The sequence below is a fragment of the Caenorhabditis elegans genome, chromosome V, assembly GCF_000002985.6.
Source record: "Caenorhabditis elegans chromosome V".
NCBI lineage: Eukaryota > Metazoa > Nematoda > Chromadorea > Rhabditida > Rhabditidae > Caenorhabditis > Caenorhabditis elegans.
In genome coordinates, this window is record NC_003283.11 from 8,108,762 (window position 1) to 8,123,508 (window position 14,747).

The 14,747-nt window shown below is 36.6% G+C and overlaps 3 protein-coding genes across 4 annotated transcripts; all 3 read left to right on the top strand.

Moving 5' to 3' along the window:
* Positions 1-208: 208 nt before the first annotated feature.
* myo-5 (MYOsin heavy chain structural genes) lies at positions 209-9,370 on the top strand. The gene is made up of 14 exons (NM_072693.4): positions 209-343; positions 1,027-1,305; positions 1,358-1,514; positions 1,561-1,755; positions 2,416-2,520; positions 2,797-3,138; positions 3,188-3,374; positions 3,510-3,765; positions 4,083-6,037; positions 6,450-7,818; positions 7,883-8,572; positions 8,633-8,728; positions 8,792-8,953; positions 9,003-9,370. The coding sequence occupies exons 1-14, from the start codon at positions 290-292 to the stop codon at positions 9,078-9,080; spliced, it is 5,925 nt and encodes a 1,974-aa protein (NP_505094.1). The 5' UTR covers positions 209-289; the 3' UTR covers positions 9,081-9,370.
* A 132-nt stretch (positions 9,371-9,502) lies between these two features.
* On the top strand, positions 9,503-11,656 carry gtnt-18 (Glycosyltransferase family 92 protein; the record flags this gene model as incomplete). 2 transcript variants are annotated; one of them, NM_001307804.2, is made up of 9 exons in its annotated part: positions 9,503-9,683; positions 9,873-9,999; positions 10,048-10,248; positions 10,293-10,477; positions 10,520-10,770; positions 10,816-10,925; positions 10,974-11,070; positions 11,122-11,300; positions 11,344-11,656. In NM_001307804.2, 9 exons carry the CDS (start codon positions 9,515-9,517, stop codon positions 11,588-11,590), a joined length of 1,566 nt encoding a protein of 521 aa, NP_001294733.1. The 2 variants fall into 2 exon arrangements, with proteins under 2 accessions (NP_001294733.1, NP_001294734.1); NM_001307805.3 differs by having other exon boundaries at positions 9,515-9,683; positions 9,909-9,999; positions 10,048-10,239; positions 11,344-11,590.
* Positions 11,657-12,406: 750 nt separating this feature from the next.
* On the top strand, positions 12,407-14,709 carry gtnt-17 (Glycosyltransferase family 92 protein). Its single transcript, NM_072695.2, has 10 exons — positions 12,407-12,588; positions 12,635-12,767; positions 12,948-13,139; positions 13,191-13,375; positions 13,426-13,676; positions 13,722-13,831; positions 13,874-13,970; positions 14,025-14,203; positions 14,257-14,374; positions 14,530-14,709. The coding sequence occupies exons 1-10, from the start codon at positions 12,480-12,482 to the stop codon at positions 14,587-14,589; spliced, it is 1,434 nt and encodes a 477-aa protein (NP_505096.1). The 5' UTR covers positions 12,407-12,479; the 3' UTR covers positions 14,590-14,709.
* The last annotated feature ends 38 nt before the right edge of the window (positions 14,710-14,747 follow it).

A 14,747-nucleotide genomic window follows, 5' to 3' on the forward strand; every position in this document is an offset into this window, starting at 1 on the left:
TGATGATTTTTAATGAACCTCGTTGTTCATTTTTCCAATATTTTTTTGTTTCGCCAACGCTTATCTTTGTTTGCATTGTGATACTATCATTATATTTACTTGTTTTTTTGTTGCAAACCTCTTGATCTTGCGATGTTTCGAAATACCTTTTCAGCTTCTATATTTTTTTAATCAGTGCCACCCAATTATGAACTTGGTGTTATTTCAGACATCGCGGCCGGTGTTCCTCACATAGAGAATCGATTAGAAGTTGTTGTACAGTAAGAAAGGAAAAAAGAAGTAGATCAAAATGACACACGAAGCGGATCCCGGCTGGCAGTTTCTTCGCCAGTCGCCAGAACAGGTAGATCTATCTTCTCTCACACTCTTTCGATTTGTTTGCATTTTACTTTTTCTTACTCTCACGCAATGATGTACTAGAGTCAACAAGAATATCTCGAGTATTTTTTGATCCGCGAGGGAATCGATGTTGTATCTAAGATTTTTTATTGGGGAAGATTTTGCAATGAGTTCATTTTTGATGTCTTGCAGTTTTATTAAAAGATCAAAACACAGATCAACATTGATCGATGGAACTGTATAATGAAAGAGATAATTTAGTTTATATGTATCTAAAAGAGCAAAGACGTATGGCTTTTTGACAATGAATGCATTTCTTCAAATATACGATTGGATGTGTCACAACATATTCATTTGAAACATTAAGGAGATAATTATTTTTGTAAAAGTAATATCTGTATTTAGGTCAAACTTAGGTGTCGAAAATATTTAAACCCTAATTCTGAGTACTCATTTCGAATACTTTATAACTATATATAACATTTAATATCCTAATAATCATCACTTGATTTTAATTCAAGCGTTACGTGATTTTATCTTAAAAAATCAATAAAACCCATCGAATACATAATTCAAGTTTTTACCATGGGAAGACAGAATTATTATAGATTATTATCAGTCAAACTATCCTGTAGAGACATCACAAATGAACATAAAAATTCCCCCAATTCATTCGTTATATTTCAGCTATTGGCGGCCACGACGAAGAAGTTCGATTCGAAGAAAAATGTGTGGGTTGCCGACCCAGAGGAAGGATTCATCGCCGCTGAAATCAAGTCTTCGAAGGGAGATACAGTGGTGGTGGTAACATCGAAAGGAGTTGAGAAGACGATCAAGAAGGACGATGCTCAACAGATGAACCCTCCAAAGTACGAGAAAACTGAGGATATGGCTAACTTGACATTCCTCAACGATGCTTCCGTTCTTCATAACCTTCGTCAACGTTACTATTCGATGATGATTTATGTATGTTTTTGAATGTTCTGAGGAAGTCATGAAAACTTTAAAACTATTTCAGACCTATTCCGGACTTTTCTGTGTCGTCATCAACCCATACAAACGTCTCCCGATTTATTCGGAATCGGTGTGTCAAATGTATCTGGGAAAAAGGAGAAATGAAATGCCACCTCATTTGTTCGCCGTCTCTGATGAAGCTTATAGAAATATGACCAACGGTATGGAATTTCAATTTTAACTATTTTTGATAATGTACATTATCAGATCGTGAAAATCAATCCATGTTGATTACCGGAGAGTCTGGGGCTGGAAAGACTGAAAACACGAAGAAGGTCATCTCGTACTTTGCAATGGTCGGAGCATCGCAACAGTCGAACAAGAAAAAGAGCAAAAAGGACAAAGCGCAAGTCTCGCTCGAGGATCAAATTGTGCAAACCAATCCGGTGCTGGAAGCTTTTGGTTGGTGGTTAGGGTAGTGTAAAGTGGGAGATCAAAAATCTTATCAAATGTTTGACAAACACTTGTGAAAAATTAGGGCTCTTGATTATACAATTACCAGATTTTCCCATGGAAAAAAAAACTTTTATATATTAAAAATTGTGAGGTGAGAACGTAGTGTATCATAAGTTAATAAAGGTTACAATGATGTTCTTTAAAGAAAAAATAAACAAGTACAACCAAAAATACCGTAACTCATAGAACCCGCTGACCTAGTAATCACAAAACCTATATACTACAGACAAATTGTGATGTTTAAGCCTTTTGCGTGCAAGTAGCCTTACGACGTGTCAACTCTTTGCCTTTGGTCACTTATCACCATATCCCGTGTACTCTTTCTATCCCTCTTGTCACCCAAAAAATCCTACCTCACAATGTGTTATTTGCTTGTATTTACAAGGAGATGACAACGCGTTGTGTACGAGATGTCGATTCTCGAGTGTCTCTTCTATCTGCCTTACTTTCTCTATTTTCACTTCATTTTTGACTTTGTTTGTAGATGAAACATTTCGAGGAAAAAGTGAGAGATAGAGAGCCCCACATGCATCCTCTTGAAATGCCAATAAAGACAGGGGGACATTTGGAAATTGAAGGACATTTTTTTGAAAAGTGAAATTTCAGGTAACGCCAAAACTGTTCGTAACAACAACTCGTCAAGATTCGGAAAATTCATCCGAATCCATTTCAACACCGGCGGTAAAGTGGCCGGAGCTGATATTGAACATTGTAAGTGGTTTGCAGTTTGATATCAGAGCGACTAACAGCATCACTGATCGGTAATTACTGTAAGAGTAAGGTAGGGTTACTGTGGATTGCAATTTCAGCCACTCAAAAGTTCAAGCGAAGGGCTGCTTTTCGAATTTAAAAATTAAGTTCATTTAAAGTTGTTGAGATCGTCAAAAAATCATATTTCGTAGCGTTATTGAAGGGTTTTTACAAACAGGCAATCGCCGAACCAGAAAATTTAATTCTCAACTTGCGTGATCAACACTTTCTATTCAGATCTTTTGGAAAAATCTCGTGTCATCAAACAAGCTCCCGGAGAGAGATCGTACCACATTTTTTACCAAATTTATTCTGATGCCGTTAAGGGACTCAGAGAGAAGCTTTTCCTTACTCGTCCAATCAAGGAGTACACTTTCGTGTCGCAAGCCGAAGTTACTATTGACGGAGTTGATGACAAGGAGGAAATGCTTATTACTGATGAAGCATTCGATATCATGAAGTTCACTGCTACCGAAAAGTCTGAACTTTTTGCAATCACTGCCGGTATCATGCATATGGGAGAGCTCAAGTTTAAGCAAAGACCAAGAGAAGAGCAAGCAGAGTTGGAAGAAGGAAAGGGTAAGTTGTGGATCTTCAAAAAAACAAATGTTTCAAAATTTGAATTCAGAAGGAGAGTTGGCTTGCAAGCTTTATTGCGTTGAATCTGAAAAGTTCATCAATGCTCTATTGAAGCCACGTGTCAAGGTTGGAACCGAATGGGTCAATAAGGGACAGAACCTGGATCAGGTTAACTGGGCTGTTGGCGCTCTTGCTAAGGCTCTCTTTGCCCGTATGTTCTCTTGGCTTATTAGAAGGTAAGAACAACATTATTGGCGCTATTTTATTTTGAACTGTTTTTGCGTAGCAAGCGGGGATTAAAATGGTACATTACAAAAGCTTAAAAAAACCAAAAAAACAGTCACTTACGTTTAATTGAAGATTATTTTCAGATGTAACAAGACTCTTGACGCTCAAGACTTGTCTCGTGACTTCTTCATCGGAGTTCTCGATATCGCTGGTTTTGAAATTTTCGATTTGAACTCTTTTGAGCAGCTCTGGATCAACTTTGTGAACGAGAAACTGCAACAATTCTTCAATCATCACATGTTCGTGTTGGAACAGGAAGAATACAAACGAGAAGGAATTCAATGGGAGTTCATTGATTTCGGACTTGATTTGCAGGCTTGTATTGAGCTCATCGAAAAGGTAAAATAGAGTTTACTAAATGATGGCGTTTTGAAATATTTTGAAAATAATATCTCGGTTGTTTCATTTCTTTTTGAGATATGATTATCAAACTATGTATTTTATACTTTTGAAAGATAATATTCTGAAGGCGAAAAATTGAAGCTCGAATGTTGATACAAAATCAAATTAAGTTTAAACAAAAATGCTCCAATAAAAGTTGGGGTTTGTTTTAATGTCTTAGCAACGAAACATTTTTCGGTATTCAAAAAGTTAAAAGTTTGATATCTTTGTCCCTGTAGAAATCAAATTGTTAAAAATTAAATTATTTTTTTCAGCCACTTGGAATCGTGTCGATGCTCGATGAAGAATGCATTGTGCCAAAGGCTTCCGATCTTACCCTTGCCTCCAAACTGAACGATCAACATCTCGGAAAACACCCGAACTTCCAGAAGCCACGTCCACCAAAGGGAAAACAGGCCGAGGCTCATCTTGCCATCGTCCATTACGCTGGAACCGTCAGATACAATGTCAAGGGATGGCTTGAGAAAAACAAGGATCCCCTCAACGACACCGCTGTCACTGTGCTTAAGGCTAACAAAGGAAATCAACTTATGGCCGATCTGTGGGCGGACTATGCCACCCAAGAAGACGTTGCAGCTGCTGCAAAGGACGGAAAGAAGGCTGTTGGAAAGAAGAAGGGAAAGTCTGCATCGTTCATGACAGTATCTATGATGTACAGAGAATCACTCAACAAATTGATGCATATGCTTCATCAGACCCATCCTCATTTCATTCGTTGTATTATTCCAAACGAGTTGAAAAAGGCTGGAATGATCGATGCCAACTTGGTTCTCAATCAGTTAACCTGCAACGGAGTGTTGGAAGGAATTCGTATTTGCAGAAAGGGATTCCCCAACAGAATGCCTTTCTTGGATTTCAAACAAAGATACGCTGTCTTAGCTGCTGATGCTGCGAAAGCTGGAAAGGATCCTAAGGATGCTGGAGAGAAAATCTCTGCAGCTCTCATCAAGGACGGAAGCTTGAAACAAGAGGAATTCCAGTGTGGCCTCACCAAGGTCTTCTTCAAAGCTGGAGTTCTTGCTCATCTCGAAGAACTTCGTGATGAAGCCCTTGGAAAGATCATGGCTAAGTTCCAATGCGCATGCCGTCACTATCTTGCTCAATGTGAATACAAGAGAAAACTTGACCAGAAGGTTGGACTCATTGTGCTTCAACGCAATATCCGTGCTTGGTGTACTCTTCGTTCATGGTCCTGGTTCAAGCTGTTCGGACGTGTCAAGCCATTGATTAAGGGAAGCAAGAAGAACGAGGAGTTTGAGGCTCTCGAGAAGAAGTTCAAAGTACTTGAGGAGGAAAAAACACAGGAGGAGAGAAAGAGAAAAGATATGGAGGCGGAGAACGCGAGACTTGAAGCTGAGAAACAAGCTTTGCTCATTCAGTTGGAACAAGAAAGAGATTCTAGTGCTGAAGGAGAAGAACGATCTGCAAAACTACTTGCTCAGAAGGCGGATCTTGAAAAGCAGATGGCCAACATGAACGATCAGTTGTGCGATGAAGAAGAGAAGAATGCAGCCCTTACTAAGCAAAAGAAGAAGATCGAGCAAGATAATGAAGGTTTGAAGAAGACTGTTTCGGATTTGGAGACTACTATTAAGAAGCAAGAATCCGAGAAGCAGGCTAAGGATCACCAAATCAGAAGTCTTCAAGATGAGATTCAATCTCAAGATGAGGTTATTTCAAAACTCAACAAGGAGAAGAAGCATCAAGAAGAAGTCAACCGTAAGCTCCTTGAAGATATCCAAGCTGAAGAAGATAAAGTGAACCATCTTAATAAGACCAAAGCCAAGCTCGAGTCGACTCTTGATGAACTCGAAGACACTTTGGAACGTGAGAAGCGTGGACGTCAAGACTGTGAGAAGCAGAGAAGAAAGGTTGAAGGAGAATTGAAGATTGCTCAGGAGCTCATTGAGGAGCTTAACCGTCACAAGCATGAACAAGAACAAGTGATCAAGAAGAAGGACATCGAACTGAGCTCGATCCAATCAAGACTTGAAGATGAACAATCCCTTGTTGCTAAGCTTCAAAGACAGATTAAGGAATTGCTGGCCAGAATCCAAGAGCTTGAAGAAGAACTTGATGCTGAAAGAAACTCGAGATCCAAAGCCGAGAAGGCTAGAAATGAAATGCAAATGGAATTGGAAGAGTTGGGAGACAGACTCGATGAAGCCGGTGGAGCCACCCAAGCGCAAATTGAGCTCAACAAGAAGAGGTTTGTTCGGTTTTTTTGTAAAAATTAAATTGAATTCGTAGTATAATTTAATTTTAACTAAACATTGATTTTTCAATGAAAAATTATTATGATTTTTTAAACATTTCCTGATCTTTTTTAAAATAAAAAGTAGTACTCTTGAAACTTTCAAATTGTTAGTTGGTATTAAGTAAACAAAATCTAAGAGTTCACAATCATAAGATCCTCTCATGTAGTCACAAGATACACCTCCACTTTTTGCAAATGAGACAACAAATGTCAACATCAACTGTGTAACTAGCGCTAACTATAGAAACCGATCTTATGAAAAATCACATATCTAACCATTTATTTTTATCGAAATGGTGATCAGAAATCAATAAAACAACCAAGAGTACCACTTACTTCAGAAATTAAATAAACTTTATTTCAGAGAAGCCGAGCTTGCCAAGCTCCGTCAAGACTTGGAAGATGCTGCAATCAACTCGGAAACCAGCATGGCAGCTCTCCGTAAAAAGCATAATGATGCTGTCGCTGAGCTCTCCGACCAACTTGACACTATTCAGAAAATGCGTGGAAAACTTGAGCGTGAGAAGAATGATAAGCAAAGAGAAGTTGATGAGCTTCAACAATCCGCCGACGTTGAGGCCAAGCAGCGTCAAAACTGTGAGCGCATGGCTAAGCAACTCGAGGCCCAGCTCACTGATATGACTTTGAAGAGCGATGAGCAAGCCAGACTTATTCAGGAATTGACTATGGGCAAGAACAAGGTTCACAATGAAAACCAAGACTTGAACAGACAATTGGAAGATGCTGAAGCTCAACTTTGTGCTTTGAACCGTATCAAGCAACAACAACATAGTCAATTGGAAGAACTGAAAAGAACTCTTGATCAAGAAACTCGTGAAAGACAATCTCTTCACTCCCAAGTGTCAAACTATCAATTGGAATGCGAGCAATTTCGCGAGTCCCTCGAGGAGGAGCAAGATGCTAAGACTGATGTCCAACGACAATTGAGCAAGGCCAATTCAGAAATTCAACAGTGGAGAGCCAAGTTCGAAGGAGAAGGTGTGTCCCGAGCTGAAGAATTGGAGGAGACTAGAAGAAAGCTGACACACAAGGTTCAAGAAATGCAAGAGCAATTGGAAAATGCTAATCAAAAGATTGGAACTTTGGAGAAGAATAAGCAACGATTGGCTCATGATTTGGAAGATGCTCAGGTAGATGCTGATAGAGCTAACTCTATTGCAAGCTCATTGGAGAAGAAGCAAAAGGGATTCGATAAGGTTCTCGACGAATGGCGCCGTAAATGTGAAGCCCTTGTTGCTGAGGTGGAGCAAAGCCAGAGAGAAACTCGTGCTGCTGCCACTGAAACCTTCCGACTTCGCAATCAACTTGAAGAATCTGGAGAGCAAACTGAAGCCGTTAAACGTGAGAACAAGGCCCTGGCTCAGGAGCTCAAGGATATTGCTGATCAGCTTGGAGAAGGAGGAAAGTCTGTTCATGATCTTCAAAAGATGCGTAGAAGACTTGAAATCGAGAAGGAAGAGCTTCAACAGGCACTCGATGAGGCTGAATGTGCCCTCGAAGCGGAAGAAGCTAAGGTCATGCGTGCCCAAATTGAGGTGTCTCAGATCAGAAGTGAAATCGAGAAGCGACTCCAAGAAAAGGAAGAAGAATTTGAAAATACCAGAAAGAATCACAGCAGGACAATCGAGAGCATGCAAGTGTCTTTGGAGACTGAAAGCCGCGGAAGAGCCGAACTTCTCAAGACCAAGAAGAAGCTCGAGGGAGATGTAAATGTGAGTTTCAGTTCAATGTTACTTCAACAATAGAACAAACATATTGAAAATTTGACAATTTCAGGAACTCGAAATCGCATTGGACCATAGCAACAAACTCAATGTTGACGGACAAAAATCAATGAAGAAGCTTCAAGATACCATCAGAGAGCTTCAATATCAAGTGGAAGAGGAGCAAAGATCTTTGAGCGAAAGCCGTGATCATGCTAACCTTGCTGAACGTCGCTCACAAGTTTTGCAACAAGAAAAGGAAGATCTTGCGATCATCTATGAACAATCGGAGAGAACTCGCAGACAAGCTGAACTTGAATTGGCCGAAGTCAAGGACTCGGTCAATGAACTTTCCAACAGTAACTCACTTCTTCTGGCTACCAAAAGAAAGGTTGAGGGAGACTTGCAGCTTTTGCAATCTGAAATTGAAGAGGCTATGAGTGATGCCAAGACCAGTGATGAGAAGGCAAAGAAGGCTATTATGGATGCTTCGAAACTTGCTGATGAGCTTCGTTCCGAGCAAGAACACGCTAGCAATTTGAACCAATCAAAGAAAACTCTTGAATCACAAGTTAAAGACTTGCAAATGAGATTGGATGAAGCTGAAGCTGCTGGAATTAAGGGAGGAAAGAGACAGTTGGCTAAGTTAGATATGAGAATTCATGAGTTGGAAACCGAATTGGAAGGAGAAAATAGAAGACATGCTGAGACACAGAAAGTGCTTAGAAATAAGGATAGAAAATGCAGAGAGCTCCAGTTCCAGGTATGGTAAAATTTTTGTGAATATTTGTGAAAAAATTAAAATAAGTATATTTGGTTTCAGGTCGACGAAGACAAAAAGTCCCAAGAAAGAATGTACGATCTTATTGAAAAGCTTCAACAGAAGATCAAGACATACAAAAGACAGATCGAAGATGCGGTAAGCAATAGAAACTAACTATTTATATAATAGTTTAAATTTATTCGATAAACATAATTCCAGGAATCATTGGCCTCTGGCAACTTGGCCAAATACCGCCAACTTCAACACGTCGTGGAAGATGCTCAAGAAAGAGCTGACGCCGCTGAGAATGCTCTCCAAAAGTTGAGACTGAAGGGAAGGAGTACATCAGGAGTTTTCGGACCACGAGGATTGGCTCACTCTGTAAGAGTTTTCTTTAAAGTAAACTTTATTTGAAAAACTTTAATTTTAGATGTCAACGACTGGAGTCAATATGAGACGAGGTGGTTCTCGAGGCGCATTCCTGGATGAGGACTTTGCTGAGGAATAATTTGTTTTATTAATGTTAAACTTTTAATCCTATTCGTATTTCCAAACTCTATTTGTACACTTTCCAAAATTTTGTCTTCCTCTTTTCTCCCCTCCCGCTTGTCATCCACCCAAACACTTCTCTGATACAATTAAACCAAATTTACTTTTTGTTTTTGAAATCTTTCCACCTGTCTTGATTACTTATCAATCGTTTTTCACCAAAAACTTTTCACTTCGCATATTCACACTGCCCCCCAAAAATTTTCACTTATCGTCTTTTCGTTTAGAAATAAACCTTTTGTTTCGTGTAGCATCGTCGTCCAACATTCACTCCGTTTTTTAGTTTTTTTTTTTCAAAAATCCAGATTTTGTCGTTTTATCTAAATGATCGGGAACATGCCCTGAAGGTTTTTAAAGGAAATGAATATCCACTGAGTGGTTATTTCATTCACAATGTTTCGAGATCCATTCTGTAGATTTTCAATATTTCGAAGAGTACAACCGTTGGTTCAAAACACATTCCATCTACTATTCGCATTTATTTTAATTATATTTTTAGTTACGTGCTATTTTTCGGCTTCGAATGAAAATAATGAAACAATTAAACAAGGACGAGATGCTGGTAAATTATTTACTTTTCGACTCTAGTTTATATCTTGGGAATTTTAAAACTTAATTAAATGAGATCCGCATCATAAGAATTTTATTTGAGTGCTTGAAGTGAAAATCTAAATTTCATTCTTTCTAACTTTCAAGATGATATATTTTAAACTATATTGAGTTAATTTGTATCGAACATTAAACCATACAGATTCAAGTAGTCCATCAGAATACTTACCATCAATAGGGCATTATTTCACGCACACGACGGAATTTAACAAGAATATTCACAATGCCCCACTCAGCTTGCGAGAAAATACACTTTTTGCTTTCAATTCGTGAGTGTTTATTTTTAAACTTTTTAAATCTGTGGTTTATTTTTTCAGATCAAACTGTCCTTACAAAGAGTGGAATCAAATCAGAACTGATTCTATCCCAAACGCCAACCGACATGCGGATTGGGCTATCCAAATTAAAAAACCTTCAAAGTACCTCTATCATACGTCATTTGCGCTACTGGCAGCGTTTGCCCACAGAGACCAAATAATAGTTACATTGACTTCTGAGAACCAGTTTAAGTTTGTTTTGTGAGAGATTTTTAAAACTCTATGGCATTCTATTAATCTTCCAGCAAAACAGTGTATTGTCGATATTATGATTGTCATCGAAAAGAAATTTTCTATCACTTTGAAAGCAAGGTATTTCCACAATCAACTGTTTTCTGTGCACGACGTCCTGGTGCAGAATATATTTCAATTTCTGAAAAACTGAATGAAACACCTGAATATTCTGTTCCTATTGTTCCCAGATTAAATAGTAAGTTGAAAAACATTTATGAAGTATTTGTCTTTATTGCAGAGCCACCACACTATTTCACAGTTTGTATGGCGACACTTTATGGAGATGAACCAAAGTTTCTGCAAATTGTAGATTTCATAGAATATTATAAACTACAAGGAGCTACATTTTTCCATATTTATTTGAGAAATGTTAGCAACTATGATAGAGTATTGCTGGATGATTATGTGCGAACTGGAGATATTGAAATAATTAAAATGCACGATCATTTTTGGAGAGATGATTTTATGTGGCACAATGCACAGATCAATGTGAGAATGAAAATGGCAGCCTTGATTTAAAATGAATAATTTTAGGATTGCCATCATCGTAGCAAATTTTTCTCAAAGTGGACTGCCTTGATAGATATTGATGAGAGAATTGAAATGAGGGATGAAAAATATAAAACTATTGTAAATTATTTAGAGTAAGCATAACTCCCATGTTTTGCTGTGAGATCATTGAAATTTTTCAGCACCATTAAAAATTTACAAATAGTGAACCTACATTTCAAAGTTCAATGGGTAATAAAGCAGAACAATACACCAGCAACATACGTGAACGACAAGCAGGTAGATTTTTTTGTTGAAAAACTTTTTTAGTGTTCAAATTTCAAATTTCAGATAATTGATGAAATGAACTTCCATAAATATCAAAATATTTCTCAAGTGGGTGCCCTTTGGGATCAACCTAAATGTATTATCAGACCGGAAAAGATTGCAATAATGACAATACATGTACCGAAAGCCGTTTATTCAGGGGAACAATTTACACCAGTATCTGAAAAAATTGGTGTTGTAAGGTATTTGAGAGGTTCTTAAATAAAATTAATTTTAATTTTTGAGGCATTATCGAAATGTCAAAGAGCGAGTATTTTCAAATGCTTTACAAAGAATGATGTCACATGCTCCTTTCAAAATTATCCCAATTTCAAAATGGATTGATGAGAATCTTACAAAACAAATTATAAACCGTGTGAAATGGGTTTACGATGTTATAGATGTCACATGCGAGGAGAAACAAAAAATATATAAGAAGCATGGTGGAATCAGTGCTCCTTGTTGGATAGAAGAAAAAGCAATGAAGGACTGAAAATCATTAGTTTATTTATTGTTTTACGGGTTAACATTGAAGTATTGAATAAAGTTGTGGAAGCTTTAATTTTTTGTTGATTCAAAATTTAAATTTTTCATTTGAGATGTTTATTTGTGAATTGATAAAATCCCACTTTGATTAGAATGGACATGAGTATGTTTTATACTCAAGTAATATATTTTCCAACCATAGGATTGGTTTTGATAACCGTAAGATAATTTGGCACAGTAAAGATAATTTTAAGAAAGTCAATAACTAAAATTGAGTATTCGGAAATTTACGGAAAAAAGAATGAAAATACTACTTGAAAGTTTAGAAATAAACGTATTCTCGTAAATCTTGAGTTGTGAAGAATATTGATAAATCAAAAACTACTTTTTTTATCTTTAATCAGCAAAAGTTTTTTGACAGTTTTTCAAATCTTTGAAAATGCAACTGGCCCGATTTTTTCCAATTTTTTACAAAAAGGAAGAATTTCCATAACCGGTTTATAATTTTATATCTGCACGACTTTCATATTCAAAATTTAAATTGATCCAGTCAAGAACTAAAATTGGTTGTTTGGAAATATGTGGAAAAAATTAATATCAACAAAAATTTCGAAATAACTCAAATGCTACTCAAGCTCTGAACTTTTTTAATTTGGGGATTTTTTCTTATCTCATTCGGAAATCTTTGTCGTTTTTTTCTATCAAATTTTTATATTTTCTGGATGATCCAGAACAGAATCTGGATCCTACAAAGCATCCATCCTCATTTTTTATTCAATTTTCTCAATAAATTTTATAAGAATCCGAAATCCGTTCTTCCTCCAGTTTTTGGAATTTCATTATCTGCACACAATCTTATTCAAAAGAGACCGTATTGGGAAATTATTGTTCCAATAATGATTTTTCAGTGGATCCTACTTACTTTCGGTATTCGCCTAACCACGCCTGCTTCAATTTCTGTAACTTATTCAAAGAACTTGACGACGCAGGAGGAAGTGCAAAATGGTTTGTTAATGAAGCGTCATTATAATTAATTTTGATTAATTTTCAGCAAAAGAAGAAATAGTTCACTATGTGAATTTGAATGAGACTGTGAACGATATTTCGGCATTGAAAACTGAAGCAAACAAATTGTATAACTCTCATCTGAATGACATTGAAGATGCACTTTTTGATTTCAACTCGTAAGTTAATTGAATCAACTGGTGTGTACATTGTGATAGTTCTGTAATATTTGATTGCAAAATGCATTAAAATGTAAAAATAGATCAGTAGAATTTTCCAAAGCCTTAAAGTTAGAAATTGCTGCTTCTTTTTCAGCGAGGAAGATCAATACTAATAAAGTATACTTTAAACTTTTTCAGATCCCATTGTGCAGTTGAAGAATGGAACAATAACCGCACTGATTCAATACCTCATGAGGACCGACACAAAGAATGGGCCAACCAAAACCTCCTTAATCGAAAATATTTATATCACGATTCGTTTTCATTATTGGCAGCATTTGTCTACACTGATCAAATCATAGTCACGTTGACAGCGGAGAATAAATTCAAGTAAGCTGAAAAATAAATTATGTACAGCGTGTTTGATATTCAAATTTTCAGTCAAACAGTATACTGTAGATATTATGATTGTCATCGGAAGGAAATACCTGATCCATTTAAAACATCTGTCTTCCCTGAATCTACAGTATTTTGTGCTCGTCGGCCTGGTGCAAAGTATATTTCCATTTCAAAAACAACTGAAGAACAAGCAGAATTACCTATTCCGATTGTCCCAAGAATAGAAAGTGAGAAATGGCTGTGTTAGGGTTTAGTGATTAATGTGAACTTTGTACAGACCCTCCTCACTATTTCACAGTTTGTATGGCGACACTTTATGGAGATGAACCAAAGTTTCTGCAAATTGTAGATTTCATAGAATATTATAAACTACAAGGAGCTACATTTTTCCATATTTATTTGAGAAATGTTAGCAACTATGATAGAGTATTGTTGGATGATTATGTAAGAACTGGAGATATTGAAATAATAAAAATGCACGATCACTTTTGGAGAGATGATTTTATGTGGCACAATGCACAGATCAATGTGAGAATGAAAATGGCAGCCTTGATTTAAAATGAATAATTTTAGGATTGCCATCATCGTAGCAAATTTTTCTCAAAGTGGACAGCAGTTATTGACATCGATGAGAGAATTGAAATGAGATCAGAATCATTTAAAACTATCATCAGCCTCTTAGAGTATGTGATTATAACTTTCAAACGGAATTTTGATACTTTCAGTTCAATTCGTGATCCGAACATTGTAAATCTTCATTTTAAAGTTCAATGGGTGATAAAGGGCTCGGACACTCCTGCTGAATATGTAAACGAAAAAGAGGTAGGTCAAAACCTGAGTTTTCAAATTGTTTCCTAATAATTTACAATATTCCAGCTGATCGATGAAATTATATTCCATAAATACCAAAATACTTCACAAATTGGAGGTTTTTGGAATCAACCTAAATGTATCATTCGACCGGAGAAAATCGGAATGATGACAATCCATGCACCAATGACGACCTACTCTGGGTTACGAAGATCTCTTGTCAACGAAACTATTGGGGTTGTAAGGTATATTTTCAACTTTGGAAATATATTTCTTTTTAAATACGAATTGGTTCCAGGCACTATCGAAATGTAGAACAGCGAGTATTTGCCGGGGCACTTGAAAGAATGATGGTGCATGCTCCATTTAATATATATCCAATACCAAAATGGATTGATGAATTACTGACTGACGCGGTATGGTTTCATTCAAATATAATGATAATTTCTATCGAGTAAACATTTTTTTGAGTAGTTTTGATTATTGATAATTACGGAATTGGACTATATTAAAATTTTCACTACATTTTCTGTCTCACAACATAGCTCAAAAAAATGTTCTAAACTTTCAGATTTTGAATCGTGTGAAATGGGTTTACAACGTCGTCGATGTATCTTGCGATAAAAAATAGGCAATCTATCAAATTCATGGTGGAATCAATGCTCCGTGTTGGATAAAAAGAAAAGAAGATGGAACTAATTTAAGTGATGATGTTTGACATAATTTGGTAATATAATAAAATGAGTTTAACAATTATTTTTTTTTATTTAATTTGGACTAATAATGTTA